Source organism: Trachymyrmex cornetzi, unplaced genomic scaffold, assembly GCF_001594075.2.
Source record: "Trachymyrmex cornetzi isolate Tcor2-1 unplaced genomic scaffold, Tcor1.1 scaffold117, whole genome shotgun sequence".
In the NCBI taxonomy this organism is placed as follows: domain Eukaryota; kingdom Metazoa; phylum Arthropoda; class Insecta; order Hymenoptera; family Formicidae; genus Trachymyrmex; species Trachymyrmex cornetzi.
Genome location: NW_017295730.1, coordinates 762,459 through 784,986, shown reverse-complemented (window position 1 = coordinate 784,986; position 22,528 = coordinate 762,459). Strand labels below are relative to the sequence as shown.

Here is a 22,528-nt window from a genome sequence, read left to right as displayed (position 1 = left end):
TTAAAATTATTTAACTTTTCAACTTTTTAACTTAACTTTTAGCTTTTTAACTTGGCACTACCCAATCCTGATATTATTAATTTTTAAATCCTAAGTAAAAGAATATTGTAATACAATTTGTTATATTTAATTTTAATATAGGATAAATTATGAATTACACGTATAGAAAAAATTATAATAATAATAGGCTCTTGATCAATTCTCGTTAACAAAAAATGGATTTTTAAATCATGAAAAATATTTAATATCTTAAAAAGTGTACGAGAGACTTCTGGAATACTATTTATAAAAGGTATAATGAATACATATAAACACATGCTACATATATGTATATCATTTTAAAGTACTTAAAAACAGCAAGTATTTTTTCTTTATATATATTATCACAAGAACATGGTGTGAAATTATTCTGCGATGTGTAACATTTATTAAACATTTTAGTAAATCATATTAAAAACAATGTATGCGTGAAATTTTTACATGATACATATACAATACATATACATATATATACTATATATATATATATATATACATATAAGGATGATCAATGATAATAAAATATATTTTGAACATAATTTTATTATAAACTTTAGTATAATAACTTTAGAGAAAATATAAAAATTTTATATTCCAAACAGAACTATATTTTTTATCAAATTTTCATATATTTTTGCGTAAGAAATAAATGTTTAGTTATACCTCTCATTTATTAAATACGATATCGTTATCATATATCTATTATAAAATGATTATGAATTACCTAATGAGTGATTTTTACAACACATCTTTTGCAGAATTATAATAAAATTTTAAGAAACATACTTGTTGTAGACCCTTGTATCTGTATGTCTTACATTAAATCTATCTAACATATAAATTCTATAGTTTATTACACATATATTGTACAATAATTTTTACCATTTTTTGTGATCCACATTCCAAGTAATTGTTTTTGTCCTGCAAAAAGATGGTTGATGTTTTGTTATAAAAACAAATATATGATATGTGAATCCATGTATGCATTACCTATGATATCGAAAGAGATCAAAAAGATGCCTAGGTAATACTGCAGCTATGAATTGCAAAACTGTGAATTACATGATTGATAAAATGAAAAAAAGTCTTTGATAAATAGTTTATTTTTTCTCAGTGTTTATTTCATTATTAATAAGTATTTGAAGGAAAAGAATTATACTCGTTAATCTTAACGCAGTAGAAGCTAGACATCTCATATACTGAAGAAAGTTAAGAGGTCTGACGATTTCTTTTAACTATCTAAATTTTAATTAAACTTGATGTATAAAATACAGAAATAAAAACAACATAAAAAAAATAAGGATACACATATATCGTTTGTGTGCATATGTATATGTGCATATTTGCATATATATATATATATATATATAGTACATTTGAATTGTGATGATCAAATTAAACATAAAGAAGAAATAAGGTATTCTAATAAACACATTTGTTGCTATACCTTTGTACCACATGATGTTTATTAGGTATAAAATGTGTAAGTTCCATAGGTTCGTTTTCATTTAGATTCATCATTTTTTTATCCCTTTGAAATTGCCGAGATGGTACAAGTAGTTGCCCGTAAGATATTTCCTGAAAAATTAATTGATAATTAAGGATTGTTTAAAAATCAGAATTGCAGGAATAAAATAATGTGTTTTTAGTACTTGGCCATCCTTAGCGTGCTCTATACCCAACAATCTAAACGGATCAATACTGTCATTAATTGCTGATAAAGGTCTTTGAGACGACACATTTTTCCTTCGACATGTATCTTTACGTAACTCTGACCTGTAAATAATCATATAAAATTTTATTGAAGTACAAGTTACCAGTTTTTTATTAGCATATTTAATAAAAAATAGTATCAAATAAATTAGGGTAACTCCGGTATATACGCCGCGCTGGGATTTACGCCGCGGAAGTCAGAAAAAATAGAAGGAGTGGGGGCAAGTTTCTCGCAGCTACTCCTGTTACATGGCTTTATGTTATATTAATATTGAGTTATAATTTCAACTTCTTACTATTAATATTAATGAAATTATTGTGAGTTGAATCGATTTGTCACTGTGTGTGTAACAAGTAGCATCATCATAAATTATAATCTACATAAAATGATTACTATAAGGAGTGTAAAAAACCTAGTGGTTATTTCGTAATACATACGTGTAGAGGAATAGTAAAGCATGTTGTATAGAGAGCAAAATACAAGTGCTTTGCTTTCGTATTCTTTGTTTAGTTTGTTGAAACCCTTGCATTTTTCCCACCCATTATATATATATAACAAAAATGCAAGATTTCAAAAAGTTTATTTTTTAATACGAAAACTAAATATTTTGGATTTCTGATATTTTTTTCATAGTAGTAGATAGTACAAAGTTTTTACTGATATAATTCGTTCATTTTAAACATAGTAAATAATACTTAATAAATAAAGTTTTTGATAGCGTATATACCGGAGTTACCCTATATATAAGATAAAGAAAATATATCTTAGAAAAGAGAATTTATATACAAATTAAATATTTATACAACCCTTACCAGCTGGAACGTTGTCCTTTATTGTATGGAATAGCAGAAAATATTACAAATGGCACATGTTGGTTCGATACTAAAACCATTCTATCATCCCCAAATTTACAGCCATTCACAGGCCGTTGCATCAAACGCAATTCCTTTGTAATCTCTGGTATTATGCTACTATTTGCAGAAACAGGTTGCACATTGTTCACTGCCTTTGTCTTTGGTTTTGACGATTGTGCTTTTGAATGTATGGAGCCAATACTTTCGTTGCTACTATTGTATTGATGCTTAATATCTTCCGAAAGCGTAGATGTTTGATGACTTATGCGCTTCTTATAATGTAGAGAGCCCACACGTCTTTCTGGTAAGGAATAGTCGCTTCCGGTAGTTCCCGTTCTAAGAATTTTTCATTAAATAAAACATTAAAATAGTAAATATAATGTATGTATTATTATTCACAAAGAAAAGGTGAATTTGTATGATACTATTCTTTTTTTCTGAGTAAATTTAAAAAGCCCATTTATTATTAACAGAAATTAATTTAGTAATATTTTCACAATTTCTGATCATATATTTAAAATAGTCAAAGGTAAGATCGCATCTTATTTGCTTAAAAATTAATTAAGAAATATTAATATTAAAATATAAATAATTTAATTTTTTATTGTACAAAGTCCATCTGTTTATCCATTATTTAAGAAAACTTATTTTCAAATCTATTAAAAAAACTACAGCTAAATAAAAAAAATCATAATTGCATACAGTATGAATTATACACCAGATATGCAAGTAATGCGTGGATGGAATGTAATCAAGTTTCACGATGTTTTTGTTTGCGATACCGTAGACGCTTTTGATAATGTTATCTGAATCCATTAAGTGTCATTCAATCTTATCTGTACCAAGACAGTCTGAAATGGAATATTATAGCGCAGAAATTTTCATACGCATTTAATTATCAACATTCTTTTTTATCAAAAGGATGTTTTGATGCGTGTAATTTAGAATATTTTAAACTTTATAAGATATGACAGTTTGTCTGCCACTTGCAGTTATCTAACTAGATTATCTAACTACAGAAAACTAGTTATCTAACTAGATTATCTTACTACAGAATATACATCATATCTTAATATAAAGCCTATATTAAAATTTGCACAATTAACATAATATAAATTTTCTAAAATATGTACATACAGTTATTTACTTTATAACGTTCAAGCAATTCTATTATCATAGACTATCACGACCTATTTCTGCAACAAAGGCTTAAAAGATAAGATAAAAAAATGTATTGTTAATGTACCTATGATAAGCAATATCTTCTTTAAAGGAACAATAATTCTAAAGAAATTAATTTTCACATATTATTTAAGATAAACATCTTGGCTTATATAGAATAAAGAACTTAATACAATTACATGTTTAACTTTGCGTTTTTCATTTGGCAGTTTACTTCGAAGCAAACTGTTACCTTCCTTTGTATGATGGAAGAATACAAACAACGCACGTAACGACAATTCACAACAATTAACTAGCAAATCGAATTTTGTTCTAAATTTAATTCTATCGAATCAAATTTTGTTCTATCGTTTTTTGCATTCTTAGGACAAATTCTGATTGGCTATAATCAAATCGAGGCTACTATGCATCTCTCAGGTTATTTCACCTGTCTTCTTTTATATTCCTTTGTATTACTGCTGACAAATTGTATTGCTTTTAATATTTTAGCACACTGCTGATAGCTGTTTTCGTATATAGTCTATTTATTTTGGCCGTATTGACCTCTTTATTTCTCTTGTAGAGGAAGGAGTCATTAATTTAATTACAACTACTACTACTACTACTAATAAAAAGGCTTGGTATTAGCCCGTAAATACAGGTATAGTAAGTCTTAAGCCTTAAGAAATTGATCAATTACATATTGCAATCACATATGAAAAGAATAATTTACTATATTTGGTCAATACCTTAAAGCTTAAGATTTACTACATCTAGGCTGAGTTATTCTTTCTTTTAGCAAACTTCAGCTCACTGTCTTATTCTCTTATTTCCTCATACTCTTACTCTTTTGTTTTGATTATCCAGTAAGTTAATTACTGGATACGAACCCTTATTATATTCGCAGAGTTAACTTAAGCGACCCAGGCTGACAAGTAAATATTTACCGTTCTCTAAACGAACTGTGCATGCCACAAGAAAACTGCATGTGATTTCTCTCCTGCTCCAAGAACATGGTAACTGCTGCCTTGGCAGGAGTGAGTAGTCCATCCGAATCAGAACTGAAGGAGTTGTGATCGGTGCCCTTGTGCACCGGCTGAGGAGAGTTGTTCTCTATCGTCTCATTCTGCGACAAGTTGTGCGTCTCCTCTGGGGGACAGACGACGTCTAGCACCTCCTCCATGGAGGGCTCAAAGTCGGCGTTCCGGCATACCTCCAGCACCGTCTGCTGCTGTTCAGACTGGCCATCGCTAAATCGGCGCGCGTGACTCGGCCCGCTGCGTGACAGGACGGCGAACTTGGTGTCCCGGTGACTGCCGTCGAGGGAGATGTTGGAGAGGAAAGTGAGGGCGGCCAATCGTCTACGTGAGTGATTTTTCTTTAGGGCCGCTGCCATTCCACGACGACGGACCGTTTCGGGATACTGGTGCCAAATACCGAGATGAGTAATGACAACGCGCGCCCGATGACAACGGCGGCGGCGGCGGCGGTGGTGGCGGCAACGACGACGACGTCGACGACGTCGACGGCAACGACGACGGCGGCGACGACGGCCTCGACTTTTTCGTACAACGACAACTAAGATCACAATGCATTGTCACTGCTGATACACTTAGTTCTAAGTTCGCTAGACACAATCACGGCCGTGCGCCACGCATACAAAGGTAAACCGGTACCGCTCATCATCATGCCGTTTCCACGGACGGGAGCCCTTCACTAACACGCGTTACCTTCCACACGCAACCGTATGACTTTGCCTACTACGCAACAATCGCGCCGATCCTCTCTCCCATTAGCGTCGCTCGGCTGAAATCCTAGAACGTGGGATTGCGCAGTAGCGCTTTCCACAAATACTCGCCGAAATATCTGGTACCGTTAGGCCCAGGGAAAACACGAGGATTCTTCTTCGTCGAATAAATAGTGAGTTATAAAAATTATATATCACCTTTTTACACAGATGGCAGTAAATAAGATCTTTAAATTTTCTGCGTCCAGTACTCCTCTTTTATGAATATTGATTTTAAAAATCAAAGTCAACGTTGTTTTAATAAGACAAAGTTTGTACAGGCACTCGCGATGTGTCGCGTATAATTTAAATATTGTAAATATTACGAAACACGTAACTGAAATCTTTATGCAGATGTGTCGAAAAGCTTCATTAAAAGTTTTACTTTAGACTTCGTTAGAAGTTTTACGTATATAATTAATTTTAGAAAATAATATATCGCAAAGAAGCAGGATATTTATTCAAACAAAATAATTTTAATAACTGTACGAGCACAGAATAACAAGTGATATAAATAAACATGTTCTATAAATAAACATGTGGAAATTTTCTGCAGGCGCCTGCGTTTAATTACGAGACTGTCTACCAGTCACATGGTTGTCCACGCGCGTAATCGCATGCGCGCCAAATTGAACAGAAGGAGAAAACATAAGGGGTGCTTTCCATTTGGGCTGGATTCGGGGAGACGCTATTAGCGCTATTTCTGTCATTCTATCTTCATCGTCCATTAGACGTGAGACAAGGATAGTACTACACAAATGGCGCTGATAGCACTCTGCCCAAACGCAGCCTTGATGACACAAGTCGACACAAGTCGGCACAAGTGTCGTTCTATCCTTGTTGACGGGTGGCACCCAATTGGACACGGCTCAATTGGACACGAGCCACTCACAGCGCTTGAGACTACGAAGCTCCTAAACACCGGTCGCTGTGATTGGTGGTGTCCAATCGAGCCGTGATCACTCGGGATCACCCCCTTGTTGACATTCAAAGAGTGACAAAGATAGAACGACACTTGTGTCGACTTGTGTCATCAAATGGAAAGCACCTAAGGTCTGTTCTTTATTGCTGCACTCTGAACCGGTGCAATAAGTTGAAGTGAAATAAACGTATGTTTGTTTCATTTCAACTTAATGCACTGTGTGTACTAGTTTAGAAAGTGCAGCAATAAAAAAAAACAGATCTATACATGCCAACACGCAGAAAATTGCATGTTTTGTTCGAATCAAAATCGAACAGTTGGCAACTCTACTTGAAGTAAGGTCTGTTTGCGTTGTTCGAAATTGTCAAAAATTTTTGCGTTTAAAATAAAATAAGTATTAGATCTGTTTGTGTTGTTTGTATTTTTTTATGTTTATATATATAGAATCTTCGATTTCTCTCTTTTTAAAGTCCGAATATATATTTCAATGCAAAAATTTTTAGAAAATCAGGCAACATGAACAGATTTATTCAGACGTTGAAGAGAGAGAAGGCAAAGATGCTGAATGCTGAGTGCATTTCTTCCATCATGGCGATCATAGGCCTATTCTTTTTGGCTGAACTTTTGCATCAGTTTATCTTTCTTTCTTTTCTCTCCAAGAGGAATGAAGAGGAAGAAAGATGAACCGGTGCAAAAGTTCATCCAAAAAGAACAAACCTCATGGCTGAGTGCAAAAGGTGCAAGTAACGCAGACAGATCTGTTGTGCCCAAGGACATAGATCTTTGGTTGTGCCGAATTATCGAAGTTTATTTGTATTCAGTAGGTTAGGGATCTTTTTCAAAATATTTTTTTATTTTCTATCAAATTGTTATCAAGTCATTAATTGTAATCTAATATGTACTGTCAACAAACAAAATGCACTTCTGTTCGTTATATTTAGAACTTTAATCGCTCAAGAGAGAAAAAATCGAAATTGAAACATTAAGAGAATTATTATAAAATTTCAGTCTATACTCTATGTAATTCTTGTAAAAAGAGAAGAAAAAAAATGAGTACTGAATACAAATTCGAGAAAGAAATAGACTGCAAGCAAGGGGCCGTTAGATCCGTACGGTTCAGTGGTAAGGAACTTTGTTTACTTCTGATACAATAATTTCATGAAACTATGTATATATGATTTTGTATTTTAGTGGACGGTTCATATTGCATAACATGCGGGTCAGACAGGAAGCTAAAGCTATGGAATCCGTACAAATCTGTTACATTGAAAACGTATGGTGGTCACGGTGACGAGGTTATGGACGCTTACGCGTCTTGCGACAGCAGTCAGATTGTATCTTGTGGATTAGACAAATCTGTAATCATCTGGGATGTGGCCACAGGCATGCCTGTGCGTCGTTTTAGAGGACATGCAGGTCCTGTGACAACAGTCAGGTTAATATATTATTTATAACTGAGTTTGAAGACCAATGCTATATTTTATTCAATAATCTAGTTCATATTAAGAATCATTACAAATTTATGCTTGATTCCATCAATGTAAGATTAACTTTAATCCTGGTTCAATTTATTTTTTATTTTTTTCTAATTATAAGTATTAGAAAAAAAACAAACAGTTGAACAGTGATTAAAGTTAATCTTACATTGGTGGAACTGGAACTTAAAGATCCAAATATTAAGTATAAAAATGTAAAAGTGCTTTTCTAACCAAGTAATCCCAATCAAAAATTCTGTCTTAATTCAATATAATTAAGTTTAATAACTTTAGAACTTAAAAAATAACATATACACACGAGGGTGGTTTGAAAAATCCACGCAAAAATGAAAACTACTTAATTTTTCGGGATAAAACTTTTTATTTTTCAATGTAGTCTCCTTTTAGGCTTATACACTTTGTCCAATGCTGCTTCAATTTGTTAATCCCTTCCAAATAGTAGGATTCGTTCAACTGTGCAAAATAGACATTTGTTTCTGCAATCACCTCCTGGTTTGAATAAAATCTCTTTCCCGCTAGCCATTTCTTCAAATTGGGGAACAAGTAATAGTCCGAGGGAGCCAAATCTGGAGAATAGGGGGGATGCGGAACGAGTTGGAACCTTAATTCCATCAATTTTGCGGCCACAACTGCACAGGAGTGAGCTGGTGCATTGTGATGGAAAAGGACTTTCTTGTGGACCAATCGTGGACTTTTTTCTTGCAGTTCGGTTTTCAAACGGTCCAATAACGATGAATAATATGTACCTGTAATAGTTCTATCCTTTTCCATATAGTTGATAAGAATTATTCCTTGCGAATCCCAAAAAACGGTCGCCATAACCTTCCTGGCCGAAGGAACAGTCTTTGCCTTCTTTGGTGCAGATTCCCCGCCAGTAACCCATTGTTTGGACTGTATTTTGGTCTCAGGCGTGATGTATCCATGTTTCGTCCACAGTGACGAAACGACGCTTAAAGTCCTGTGGATTCCGCTGATACAGCTGCAAATAGTCCTTGGAACACCTCACACAATTTCGTTTTTGGTCAACTATGAGCAATCGCGGCACTCATCTTGCGGATAACTTTTTCATACCCAAATGTTGATGCAAAATATTATGTACTCGTTCAATCGAGATGCCCATAGCACAAGCAATCTCACGCACCTTCATTCTTCTATCATCCAACACCATATCATGGATTTCTTCAATGATTTCTGGCGTAGTGGCTTCAACAGGACGTCCAGAACGTTCAGCGTCACTTGTGCTCATATGGCTACTCCGAAATGTTTGAAACTATTTATAAACTATTCTAAACAAAGGTGCAAATTCACTATAATGTTTATCAAGCTTCTCTTTAGTCTCCTGAGGCGATTTGCCTTTCATAAAGTAATGTTTGATCAACACACGAAATTCTCTTTCATCCATTTTTTGGAAATCACTCGACTTCCTCGATGCAAATGAACGGCAAATACAAAGAAATAGACCAATCTAGCTGAAACTTGGTATATGTTCTTCCAAAAGATGATACTAACTGAAAATAACCTTAATACGGGCCAATGTTGCCATCTCTCTGACTTTGCACGAACTTTTCAAACCACCCTATAATAATATTTAAACATGATATTTCTAAAATACAAATTTTATTGAATGTATTAGAATACATATTAATTCTGTTATGTTACACTGATTTGATCTAAGTTTAAAAGTGGAATACAAATATTTTGCATTATCAACTACATATTTTATCTAATGGCATAATAAAATTGAATATTTTATTGAATATTTAACTGGTTTCTATATTTATAATAAGCATACATTTTTATGTCAATTTGTATATGACGATTTTAATGTGCATCACTGCAATTTCCAATTGAATTTACTATTATTATTAACTAAGCTTAATATTTCTTGTTGCAATCACAGATTTAATGAAGAATCATCAATGATCGTTTCTGGATCTCGTGACAACAGTGTTATGTGTTGGGACGGACGTTCCAAAGCGCAAGAAGCAGTACAGTCTTTGAATGATGCTAAGGATTCTATTTCTAGTGTGAGAGTTTCAGATCACGAAATTTTATCTGGTTCTTTCGATGGCAAAGTACGCACATATGATATACGAGTAGGAGAACTTTGTGAAGATTATATGGGAGGTAAGAAATAACAGATTTAAGATTATTTATTAGAGAGGAGAAAATAATACGATACAAATTTTTTAGATGCAATTACATGCGCCAGTTTTACTAGAGATGGACAATGTATACTTGTCAGTTGTGCGGGCGATGTAGTTAGATTAATCGACAAGGACTCGGGAGAGTTACTCGGCGAATTTACAGGACACACTGGGAAGGATCTGTGTCTAGAATCTAGCGTAGACTATCAAGATACAAAAATTCTTTCCGGCTCGGCGGATGGGAAATTATGGATTTGGGATCTTGTATCTCAAAAAGTGGTCGCGAAGCTCTCAGGTTTTAAGCCAACCAAGCATCCTACTGTATCTATAAGCGTTCATCCACAGAAGAATTGCTTTCTCGCTTCTAACGGATCTAATATATTGATGTGGAGCACGCAGTCTCACACAGATAATGAATAATAGTGAAACTTGTTCCATTATTATCCCTTTATGTACAAAGTAAGTTCAAAGTCTGTGATTTTTAATAATTTTAGTTTTAATAATTTTTACAATTTTTCAAATTGAATGTTTATTATGACTATGTACATATCATTAATAATAATGATTATTTTCAAAGTCAAACCATTTTAATGATTAATGTAGTCACTTGTCCACCTGATAATTTTTGTAAAAATTGTAGAAAGATCCCACATAATTATATAGGAAATTAAGCCTGAGTGAAATGTTATCTTACATATTCATAATTAGATTATTGCCAAATATTTTTAATATAAAATTAACTAGCATTGTTTTTTGAAAAATTAAGAAATTATATGTAGGGTAAAGTGTATGGTATTTTGAAAATGATACAATTCCAAACGAAATATAATTTGAATCTAATTTTCAAAGTTTAAAGATAAGTTATTGTGTGGAGGATATTAAAGGTTACCAAACAGGAAAAAATTAAACTTGAACTTCGAAAATTGGATTCAAATCTTATTTCATTCAGAATTATACCATGTTTGGAACTGTACTATTTTACCCTATTATTATACATACAGGGTGTTTTCAAATTCGCGCCCGCGAAGTACAAGCCGTCATACTTTACAATAAAAGAAACAATTTTTTCCTTTTGCAAAATTGCGTCTGACGAGTAGTTTTTGCAGGAGAGCAGGTTGAAGTTGTACAAGTAAACGCAAAAATTATTTATCAAATGTAATTTTACTAAAGGAAAAAGTTCGTTTTAGCACAAAAAACAATTTTTTCCTTTAGCAAAATTGCGTCCGATAAGTAGTTTTTGCAGGAGAGCAGATTGAAGTTAACAAATAAGCGCAAAAATTATTTATCGGACGCAGTTTCGTTAAAGGAAAAAGGTTGTTTGTTTTAGCATAAAGTATCACGTCTTGTACTTCGCGGGCGCGAATTTGAAAACACCCCGTATATAGCTGTATCATTTGCAATCAAATTTCTTATACACAGAGACCCTATTACCAGAATCTGGCCATAAGCGATTTGGTGAAAATCCTACAGGAGAGAAAAATATATATAATTTCTCCTTGTATATGTACTACCTTATACTACTACACTCTAACTAATACTACTCTAACTTATACACTCTAATTTATACTATCTCGCTCTATAATCTTAATTAAAGTTATAGAGTGAAATAGCATAAGTTAGAATGAGATAATGTATGTATAAGGAGAAATTATACGTATCTTTCTCTTTCATAGGATTTTTACAAAATCGCTCGCGGCCAGACAGTAATAGAGTCTACTCATTCATATAAGACATATTTGTAAAGCAAGTATATGTTCTCTTAGGCAGTCAAATATTGATCATGTTCGTGGCAATGAACGTAGAATTCCCATTCGACTGACAAACAAAAAAAAAAAAGCGAAAGAATTCCATTTGGAAGTAAATGTCTGATTCGCACACAGGTACAAGTGCGTGTTTCCGGTGTCGCGCGTAAACGTAAAAATTTCACATCGCTACTCGTCGTCCGTCGCTTGCGGAAGAAGGAGGTGATGTCTGCCTTTCCGGGTTAAGCTGGGCAGCGTATCGCAGCGTATCGTACGATCAGCCGCGGAGCGCCGATTCGCACACGTGCGACGCGACTTTCGAGCGTGTACGTGTTTTAACACCGCGGCGCCGGCTCGACTCGAGCGGGGCGAGCGGTAAAGGAGATCTCTTGTACGTATATTAGAACGAGAGGATAGGAGCGAAACTGCGCGCGCAGGTGGCGCGATATCGGTGCGTCAGAGTCGCTGGTCGGCCGGCGGAGTCTCGCCCGGGAGAACACGCGAGGGAAAGAGAGATAGAGAGCGGTGTTACTCACTGGGTGATCGAGCGTGGCAGAGAGAAGCGACAGAGAGCGAAAGAAACCGGCGGAGTCGCAGTGGCGGATTAAAAGACACGTAGGAGTTTCAACTAATTTCGAGATTCCTTATCACTGGTAAACATTTCAAATTAAGAAAGTGTGCCTCAAAGAGAGAGAGTGAGAGAGAATGAGTGAGAGGGAGAATTAATTCTGTTGTATTCTCTGTTTAGTTATGTAATTGTTATTAACTATAAAACTTAAAAAACTTATGACTTTATAAATAATATATACATATATATGTTTTTTTATATATATATATATATATATATATATTGGTCGTATTTTATTCTTATTAAACGAAGACTTGAGTAAACATGGAATTATTGCACTTTTAATAGTTCCCCAAAAATAGAAATCTTTAGGCGCGAGATGACTTCAATTTCTTCATCTCTGTATTATTAGAAATTTAAAAGTCTCGTGAAAGATTTCAAACGGATGCGGGATACGATAACTATCTGTTATAATAGCTTCTTTATGTGACGACGATCTAACGAGAAATGAAACGGAAACTGAATGAAACACGACGATGTGGGGGCTCTTTCTCGCGTGAACGTATCGTAGCGGCTGCGAAACTCGCTGCGAGTTCGATGATTGGAAAATTTTAAATTTGAGGATCGTCGGGGGAAGGTGATTATTTTCGATGGAATTGTTGCAGATGCGTAAGTTGGAGCATTCGCGTTGGAGATCCGCCTCGAGGCCGAGGGCTGAAATTGGAGGGCGCTGACGCCTCGTCGGCGCGACAATCCGCCACTGTCGGATCGACGCAGCACAGCAGCACTCGGCAGGGCCAGGAAAAGGCGAGGGAGAAGGACGGAGAATACCTCGCGATACGCGCACGGATGACGGAGGTGGCCGCACACGGGGCGGGCCGGTCGGTCTCACCACTTCGTGGAGTGTATTTTTTCCTATAGCCACAAGTAACCGCGAGGAGACCGATTGACAGACCGATTGAAAGATAGGCGGAGAAGGACGGGAGCAACGAGGGCGGCGAGTGTTGATGAGAGGGCGCCGTTAATGAGAGAGACAAAGAGAGAGGGAGCGAGACGTCCGATTGACGTGTTTTGAGAAGACCCCGATGCCGAACGGTGGCTGGACCGCGTGGTCTTGCGAGGAGGCTCCATCAGTGATCGCCGCAGTTCCGTCCGATAGCAGAGGGCATTGTTATTGTTATTGTTGTTGATCGATATTCGTAAGAGGGAAGAGAAGAAGAGAAGAAGAGCGAGAGAGAAGGCCAGCTGGGGTGAAACGAGAGAGGCGGGGAGAAGAAACTGTCGCGGCAGGAAGCACCGCGGAGAGGTTGGCAACGGTGGTGGTGCCCGCTGCCGTTGGGTGGTGGTGGTTCGCCGTGACACAGTGTGGTGGAACGGAGGCGACGAAGGACACGACCGTGAGAAGAAAGAGGGTTGTTATGGGGCGAGAATTCCGTGGCGTGCTGCTGCTCGTCGCGCTGGCCGTGCTGGCAGCCGCGGATGCCTTCTCGACCGACAGTAAGTCCGCACCTTTTTTTGTCAGAACGTCAAACATTTTCATGTCGGAGGGACAGCGATAGCGAGCGAAAGGGGTGCGCGCGGGATGGGGGTGGAAAGCGGGGGAAGAGCTGGTCCTCGATGCCTTGGCTCGTATACACCCAGCTGCATCCTCGTTGGAATCCGTCACTTGTCCCACGCTCGTTTCTGGGACTCTCCCCGGATGATGTCCTGACATTTTCGATGAAATTTTCAGTTATTATCAATTTCACCTTTCCGCCGCTGCCCTCCCCCTCTCGAGAGGCACGTCAATGAGAGATCCGTGGATTTTGACGTAGCGTTATTTCTCTCTGCCTCGAGGACGGATTATTTATCCCGCGTTATTGGTCGCCGCTAGATATCGGGAGGAGACAATCGATTTATTTACAATCGTAGTCGTACGCGCCGCTATTGTCAACGTCATCGCACTGTCAACGTTAATGCGAGACGCGTGTCAGAGATTAATTGCACCGTGAAATCACGTATTATTTTGAAAGAGAGACGAGATCCTTGCGAAACCTTTAAAAAACACCGGCGAGGACGCGAGAGGGGATTTCATGGCGGCCGTTTCTCTCACCCCGAGTCCATCTCCGAAATTTCTATTCTCATCTCGTCGAATATCTAATACGCTTGACGTGTAAATCCAGTTTTGAAAAATCATTGTTATATCAAATTTGCAGAAATTAGTAATGTTATGTCAGATCTGCATCTCAAAAATTTAAACGTCAATCAAAATTATCCAGACAACAGTCTAAAATCGGGATGTCGATACAGAACATTTTATAAGACACTTTTATCGCCCTAAAAGACATTCAATATCCATTTCTATTAAAGATTAACTTTAATCTGGATTTTTTCTTCAAACTAGAAAAAGATAGAAAGTAAGTTAAACCAAGATTAAAGTTAATCTACATTAGTGGTTTGCACATCTGTTGCCGTTTCCGTAGGTACTCAATACTTTGAGACGATTTCTTCTTTCCTTTCGACTGATATGAGATATATTTCTTCTGCAGATGACGTTGTCTACCTTGGAAGCAGACAATAATGCATCTTATCTTAATTTTAAAATATATACTATGTAATTAATTTTCATCGCTGAAGAGGATTAGAAGACTAACCGAAACGTTACGATTGATCTTGTCATGTTGAAGAATATATAATTAACATTCGTTTTGTAATTAATTTTATAATGATTTTAGATCCCTTTTTAAATATCAGCGTAAGAACTTTAACATCATTAATCAAAAGGAATATTACTACATTTTGTTTAAATTTTTAATCTACATTGGAGCGTAGAAACGGACATGAAAGATGTCTTATGTCTCGATTTTGGACTTTGGATAGATACATATCCGTTCCTACCAATCCCAAGGAACACACAAAGTCGAGAAAAAGTTAAAATGATGATTTTTTGTTACAAAATTTGACTTTAAACATCAAAATAAAGTTATTTTGATTTTTGTTGACTTTATTTTGAGTTTTAACGTTAAATTTTGTAAATAAAAAAAATCATCATTTTTAACTTTTATGATGTCAAAATAAAGTTATTTTGACTTCTCTTGACTCGGTACACCTTTGGGAACTTTAATCTCGGTTCAACTTGCTCTTCATCTTTTTCTGATTCTAGAAAGAGATGAAGAGTTAGTTGAACCAAGATTAAAATTAAAATGCATTCGTAGAAACGGACATTAGACCATTTTCAATATGACTGGTTCGTATTGGGATAAGTGATAAGTGTGTTGCTATCTTCATGTGTTCTCGTTCTGTCACGGCCAATCGCTCGCAGCATCTTTCCGGATCGCGGAGAGACGAGCCCCCGAAAAAGGCGCCGCGGTCGAGACGTTCGATTCAGCTGACGCGAAGTCGCATATTATATAAGCCCGATAGGCACGACCCACACGACGCGACGTCGTCCCGTTTTCTTAATGGTCGCGTATACTTGTTTTTCATTGAACGACTGTGTATGTTTCCGTTTCTGACATATACATGTACGCAAATGAAATATTAGCATCATTGAGAGAGAAAATGGAGTAAAGTGATAGTTAACGTTGATTTGTTCTGATTTCTTTAATAATGCTTCCTGCATGACACACGATATTTAAAATAACGAGTAAACGATGTTTGGACACGTGTTAAAAAATTAATTTCCTTAAAACAAACCTTAGGGAACGTCAAACGTCGATTTTTATTAAATTTTTTTACAGTTTCTTACATCAAAGTATGAAAAAATCTATCATTAATTTTAACTTTTAAGTCTTTCAATTAAAAAAAAATTATTTTACACAAATACTCAATTTTACATATGTTTAAAGTAGTATATAAAGTTTTTTTGCATGTGGAACCGTTTCTTAAATATTACTATTATTTTAGTATTCTATGTGTGTCGAGTTTCAAAAAGTCAGATGTAGATTAATTCTTAAGAAATATTACTTCAAACATTTGTAAAATCGGGTATTTGTATAAAAAAAGTTTAACTGAAAAACTTAATTTCAACTAAAATTAATAATAGATTTGTCCATATTTTAATATTAAGACGTAGGGTAACTGTCCCTATTAATGTGCCTTTTAGCCAATTTGCTTATTACTGAATTAATTATTAAATATTGTAGCTTTAATTTTATCTGCTTGCAATCAATATCGGTTTTTCACTACTTCTTTTTTTTATAATATTTCTTTAATCTAGAAAATGCTTTATAATGCTTTTGACAAAAATAGAAAACATATTTTTGTCCCTATTAGTGAGTCCTCTAAGCGGCGATGGCCCTATTAATGTGCCCTTAATTTGTGTGCCTATCCACATTTGACTCATTTTAACATGTAGTTACTAAAACAGGTAATAAATTTAAGCTAATTGTGTTTATGTTAATATTACATAAATCATTATTTCAATTATGTTTATTTCAAAGTACACTCATAACACAACGTTCTCAGCTCCAATACAGGGCACATTAATAGGAACAAGCTTAAAATCTTGTGGTACGTATTACTAGATTCACATAAATTCCTCGTATATCTTTCGAAAAATATTTAAAATACTTTAATACTCAAAAAATAAAATATTATCTTCGGCATCGTATGCATTAATAATTTAAGTTAACAAAAAAAAATTTTTTCCTTATTTATTTGTGCTAATTTTCTTTATGACCTATCGAAATACAAAAGCACACTAATAGAAACAGGCACAGTAATTGGGACAGTTACCCTAACTATAAAAAATATGAAAAAAATCTGCGTCTGACGTTGTCTGAAATTGTCAGAGATAAAAGCTAGTTCTAGTTCGTAACACTCCTTGTATATTATACGCGACATATATAATTAAAAGATCGTCTTACTATTTTATTAGTTTGATGTTCATTGCACGAAAAGAACAGTTTTGCTAAAGTGTCTAAAAATTTAACATAAAATAGATTTGAAAATAATTTTGTTTGATCATTAAAATAATTTTATAGAAATTTCAAGCATGATAAACAATACTGTAAAAAAATTTTGACATTGTAGGAACCAGTTTGTACTACATAATTATTTTTATGATTCAATAAAATTATCAGATTTGTAATTGGCTAAAATTTTAAATATTTCAGCAAAACCGATCTTTTCATGAGGGATTCAAAATTTTCCGTCTTATCTCTGTTTTCAACAATATGGATTAAATTTAATCTTTTCAACTTACATACTTTTTATATTTGTCTAGTTTCAAAAATTAGAAATAAATGAAAAGTAAATTCGAATCGAGATTAAAGTTAATATACATATATTGATGGCATTAATTATTAGACTCGTAGATTTTTTAAAACTTATTTTTGACGTAATAATATTTAATTTATTTATATTTGAGCATTTATATTTTTGCTTATTAAATACGCACGTGTTTATATAAATGTAGGTTAAAGACTAAGATTTAGAATATCGTGAACTTAAAAAAAAAAAAGAAGAAAAGTAAAGAAAAGAAAAAGGCTCCATGTACACATGCTTTTCTATCTCATACATTTGCGATTATTCTGACAATTCAAATAGATTAATCCATCCCGTCTTTTAATGAATTTAAATTTGTCTGATTAAGTGATGATTTATGAGTAATATTTTTGGATATTGAAACGAATTTACAAGCCAGTCTTTCATTCACATGAACCGCACATGAATAGAAATAAAAATTAAATTGCGTATTTCGCAAAAAGCGAAAATTGCTGCTGAATCTAACGAAGTAAAATTTTCTCTCGATTTTTCCTGATTAAGGTTTTCAATTCGCCGTTTAATTCTCCGAAGTCGTTGGAGTTTCGAACGAAGGAAAACTGTTTCGAACAAGAAAATTTGTCGATAAAATTGCACTACTTTCCTTCCTGCGTTTCGCTAGAACCCATAGACTTATTCCACGAATACTGAATCCAGCGTGTTCGCGAAATATGTTTTAGTATAACAGCCAAAAGAATTAAGGCACGCACATACTATATAATTACAGATATGCGGGCGCAATTAGCGTAATGATTCTTCCAGTAAATCCAAGCGCCACACAAGTCAACAAAATAGAACTCCGTTGATCGTGAACGTTTATTTGATCGGTTTTGACCGCCCTTACACATTCGCTCTGATGTTCGCATCCTATATAGGGTTTTACAATCGGCTTAATGCTGGGCTATTACTGGTTGCCACAAGTTCAATTACTGGCGCAGTACTGACTAAGTACTGGATGATAACTTGGACTCTGTACTGATTTAGTCATTTTATCCAGTCATTTGTCAGTGATAGCCCAGTATTGGCTGACAGAACTTTGGCCGCCATTTAACAGCCAATCATTCGCCAGTGATGGCCCAGTACTATAAGTTGACAGAATCTTGCCAATTGACAGTCGTAGCATTGGTTTTGTTGTAACTGCTGGCGATCCTATAATGTACGTCCTGATTTCCAGCGGCCTATTAGCATCGTCCGATAATTTCACCGAGGAATTCTTGAGGCAGCACAAAACGCAGTGGAAATAACCGGAGCGCACGTTCCACGTGATAAATCTGTGTCGGCGATTCCCACCGGGAGTTGTTAAGGTGTTCTGTGGATCAATGCGCAGATCGTATGTGAATTCGCAAAAACTTTGATCTCAGATTGTCTGGACTCGGCTTGGATTACTGCCGTGTACCGTTCATGCTATTTCAGATCCGTTCGTCGGTATCATCGCAAGATACCTGATACCTTTTATAGGAAATTCGCGTTCTACGATCGTTAAATAAATATTTTCCAGCGCGTATGTTGTAAGGACAAATCACATGTTATTAGTAACGAAAATAAAAGTATTAAATAACGTTAAAATGTTGGTACAAAAATAATAATAGGTTATTACATAAATAATAACGTTGATATACAAAAATACGTAATAATAGATTCACATGAATAATTGAATAATGATACTGCATTTTGCTCATTTGCTGCAATGGCAGCGTTTAGCATAAAAAGCAGCTCTGCAACTGTTGTAGGTTCTTTAATATTGGTTTATATATTTAGAGCTAATGAGGGACTAAGGGCAAAACCAATCGTATTAAAGAATATTACGACAATTGCAAAGCTGCTTTGTCTGCTGAACGCAGTCAATAACTTAAAAATTTTCAATGTTTTTTAGTTGTTTATAAAGAAAGAACAGAAACAAGAAAAAAAGAAAAAATACCAAAAAAAAAACAATCATATTCTTCTACAATCAATTATTACATTAAAATTGTATTTTAATCCTTAGTACGTACGATGATTTTTCAATTCCTTATCTACCACACTCGATGAGTCGTTGATGTCCCGAATTAATTTTCATTAATTTTATAATAAAGATATTATTAAGTGATTCTTACATATATTCAAACATCCTCACAAATTATTTATAAAGTTGTTTATTTAAAAAAATGAAAAAGGACAGTCATCATTATTTAGCCAAGTATTTTTAATAAAAGAAATACAAAGAAATACGATCTAATTATGAGTAGTACCAATAGTAAAAATTAATAGTGTTACAAAATTTTAACGATTTAAAACATTCAAATTCTATTTTCTAAAAACTGGTTTTTTAGTTGCGTAATTGTTGTAACAAATAAGTGATATGTAAGAGTAAAATTGCACGGTTTCTTCACTCGTTTGCTCAATGAGCATATTAGATAGAGATAAGTATCTATCTATCGTCAGTGAGAATTGTGAGGTAACCTTGTCGACAGTTGATACGCAAATGAGCTACGATAGATTATGTTTGATTTTATTACTGCTGCGTTCACGTTGGAACGAGGCGCGTGTCGCGCTTGCATCCATAGTAGTCTTCTAACGACGAGTCACTCTAATTATAACCCGCTACAGATCTTGGCGTTATCTCAATTCATTTATTTATGAGACTATAAAGCTTCGCAAGGCAAAAAAATGTAAACGACAAGCGATTTAAGCAAATGAATTGAGCGATCGAATGTATGTATTATAATGAAATATTAATTTTTGAACAAAATTAAGTGAATTAAATTAATTTTTTAATTAAAAATAACGATTGATCGATTTCATGAATGCTTAAGTTCCTTACGTTTCTTTATGCCGCTTGTTAAATTGTGTTAACTAGCCGTTGAGTTTTTCTCAGTGAATTTTTTTCCCTTTGGTTCTCAGGTAAGGTAGCTTGTCCTTTGAGGCAGTTCCGATGTGCCAATGGCAGATGCATACCAATCTCGTGGGTCTGTGACAAATCGGACGATTGTACTGACAATTCCGACGAAAGCCCGGAGGAATGCAAAAGTAAGTCACGCGCAGAATTATACGAAATACAAATTAATATACATAACAGCGATGACATCGAGAGCGATCTATATACCGTCGAGCGAAAATTTGCGCAACTCTTTGACGTATCAAATTCGTATATGTAACTTCTGTGTCCAAAACGGACACATCATTTTACATAATAAATAGGTATTAGTGTTGCGTGATTGAACCATTAGTCATTTATGCGTGAAATTTTCTAAATTTTTCAATCCTCATAATTGTACATGTTTTAAAATTACTTTTTCAACTCTACATTTGCTCGTGAACGAACGCTAAATCGGAGTTTTACGGAATTATTTAAATAAAGTTATAGAGAGAATTTTTAATAATTACTTTTAAATCGAAGAATGGAATAAAACAATCATTTTATTTTTATAACCGTTATAGACTTTAAATTCTTACTTGTGTCACGTACGATCTTAATAAATAATTCATTTTATTTTTGTTTAAGAAATTTTTTGCGACAAAATGTAAAACCCCAGACTTACGTGCCGAATATTTAAATATTTATGATTATATTAGTAATATATTAGCAGTTTATGCGTAGAATTTTGTACATGTTTCGTTTTCAATTCTCGTAATTATATATGTTTCAAAAAAATTTTTTTTTATTCCACATTTGTTCTTAAGCGAATGTCACCAAATCAAAGTTTTACGAAATTATTTATGTATAAAGTTGTAGAGACTATAGAGAAAGAGAAAACTTTTTAATAATTTTATCTTGAGATCGAAGAATGGAATTAAATAATAAATCATTTTGTTTTTATTCGAGAAGTTTTTATATATATATTTTTTAATATATATGTAATTTTCACGAGTACTTAAATATTTATGATTTCCATAATTCACTTCGCGTTATTTACAACTTGGTTTTACGACGTCAGTATAGAAGTAACATCCCAAGCGTAATTGCGTGCGTAAGAGTGACGCAAAGAGGAAATATGATAAGATGTTTCGGAAGTTTTGCGCTGTACTACTGTGAAAGTGTGTGTATACGCAACACATACGACTGCATACGCGCGCGTGCAAATGTATTCGTTAATTAAATGAAGATCTGCTGACAAATAAGCCGTTCGCGTATTTGCGTTCTTGCTCTGTTTTATTGATCTCGAATGAATGTCTCAATGACATGTCGAACTTATTTTCACGACTGCGATTTAAAGCCATAGCGAACTTCGGCTCTGCAGCGTTCGATCGATCGTACTTGGGGGATTTGTTTACGAGGCACTGTACACCAAACAGATCGCATCCTGATCGATTTACATAATAACGCTTAATAACTATAATAATACGACGTGGTGACATTATGTTATTTATGTAGATTCGGTATATTGCAAATAATTTACTGAATCTTAATGCATATTTCTTTGAATAATATTAAGTAAACATTTATTTACAATAATTAAATATTTATTCAATAAAAAATGATAATTAAATGAAATTAATGGTCTTTAAATCGAATAAATATAGGTTTATATTATATTTAGTAAATATTTATATTTAGAACTATTCAAACAAATATTTATTAAAATTTAGTTTTTTTTTTCAGTGTATCTAAAATAATTTCACAAAACGTCTTGCGTGATTAATGTTGAATTTATGACATTTTAATCAAAATTTGAATTATGTCTCCATTTATATATTCGCTTGTTTTTACATTTCCTTTCGCTTGATGCTATATCGATTGTTTATCTGCCACAAGGAGGAAGTTGCGCAAACGACGTCGTCCAAAGATTCGTCCAAAATTATACGAGGAAATAATCTCATTGACGCATTTATTGCGCCTGACTTTATCTTACTATAGTCTTGTATTGATCTACATAAT

The 22,528-nt window shown here is 34.4% G+C and overlaps 3 protein-coding genes across 12 annotated transcripts in view; 2 read left to right on the top strand and 1 right to left on the bottom strand.

Annotated features, from left to right (window-relative positions):
* The window catches only part of LOC108766016 (CDK5 and ABL1 enzyme substrate 2), a 7,702-nt gene extending 2,517 nt beyond the window's left edge, over positions 1-5,185 (bottom strand). Inside the window, exons 1-5 of one of the 2 annotated variants that reach the window (XM_018515035.1) lie at positions 4,716-5,185; positions 2,566-2,943; positions 1,692-1,815; positions 1,487-1,617; positions 922-960 (exon numbers count right to left, since the gene is read on the bottom strand). In XM_018515035.1, coding sequence (XP_018370537.1) covers positions 922-960; positions 1,487-1,617; positions 1,692-1,815; positions 2,566-2,943; positions 4,716-5,164 — 1,121 coding nt within the window. In that variant the 5' untranslated portion in view covers positions 5,165-5,185. The remainder of the gene's footprint in view (positions 1-921; positions 961-1,486; positions 1,618-1,691; positions 1,816-2,565; positions 2,944-4,715) is intronic. The other variant, XM_018515042.1, reaches the window with a different exon arrangement.
* Positions 5,186-5,638: 453 nt separating this feature from the next.
* On the top strand, positions 5,639-11,900 carry LOC108766031 (WD repeat domain-containing protein 83). Of its 4 annotated transcripts, none has more exons than XM_018515071.1 (5): positions 5,639-5,688; positions 7,485-7,598; positions 7,668-7,911; positions 9,873-10,099; positions 10,166-10,584. In XM_018515071.1, the coding sequence occupies exons 2-5, from the start codon at positions 7,526-7,528 to the stop codon at positions 10,537-10,539; spliced, it is 918 nt and encodes a 305-aa protein (XP_018370573.1). In that variant the 5' UTR covers positions 5,639-5,688; positions 7,485-7,525; the 3' UTR covers positions 10,540-10,584. The 4 variants fall into 4 exon arrangements, with proteins under 4 accessions (XP_018370573.1, XP_018370562.1, XP_018370582.1 ...); XM_018515060.1 differs by lacking the exon at positions 5,639-5,688 and adding an exon at positions 7,264-7,300 and having other exon boundaries at positions 7,418-7,598; XM_018515080.1 differs by lacking the exon at positions 5,639-5,688 and adding an exon at positions 7,275-7,300.
* A 1,721-nt stretch (positions 11,901-13,621) lies between these two features.
* Positions 13,622-22,528, top strand: part of LOC108765803 (very low-density lipoprotein receptor) — a 35,143-nt gene continuing 26,236 nt past the window's right edge. For 3 of the 6 annotated variants that reach the window (XM_018514663.1, XM_018514656.1, XM_018514650.1), the window contains exons 1-2: positions 13,766-13,926; positions 20,554-20,679. In XM_018514663.1, the coding sequence (XP_018370165.1) occupies positions 13,848-13,926; positions 20,554-20,679 (205 nt within the window). In that variant the 5' untranslated portion in view covers positions 13,766-13,847. Of the gene's footprint in view, positions 13,927-20,553; positions 20,680-22,528 lie in introns of all 6 variants that reach the window. The other 3 variants (XM_018514674.1, XM_018514669.1, XM_018514660.1) reach the window with 2 other exon arrangements.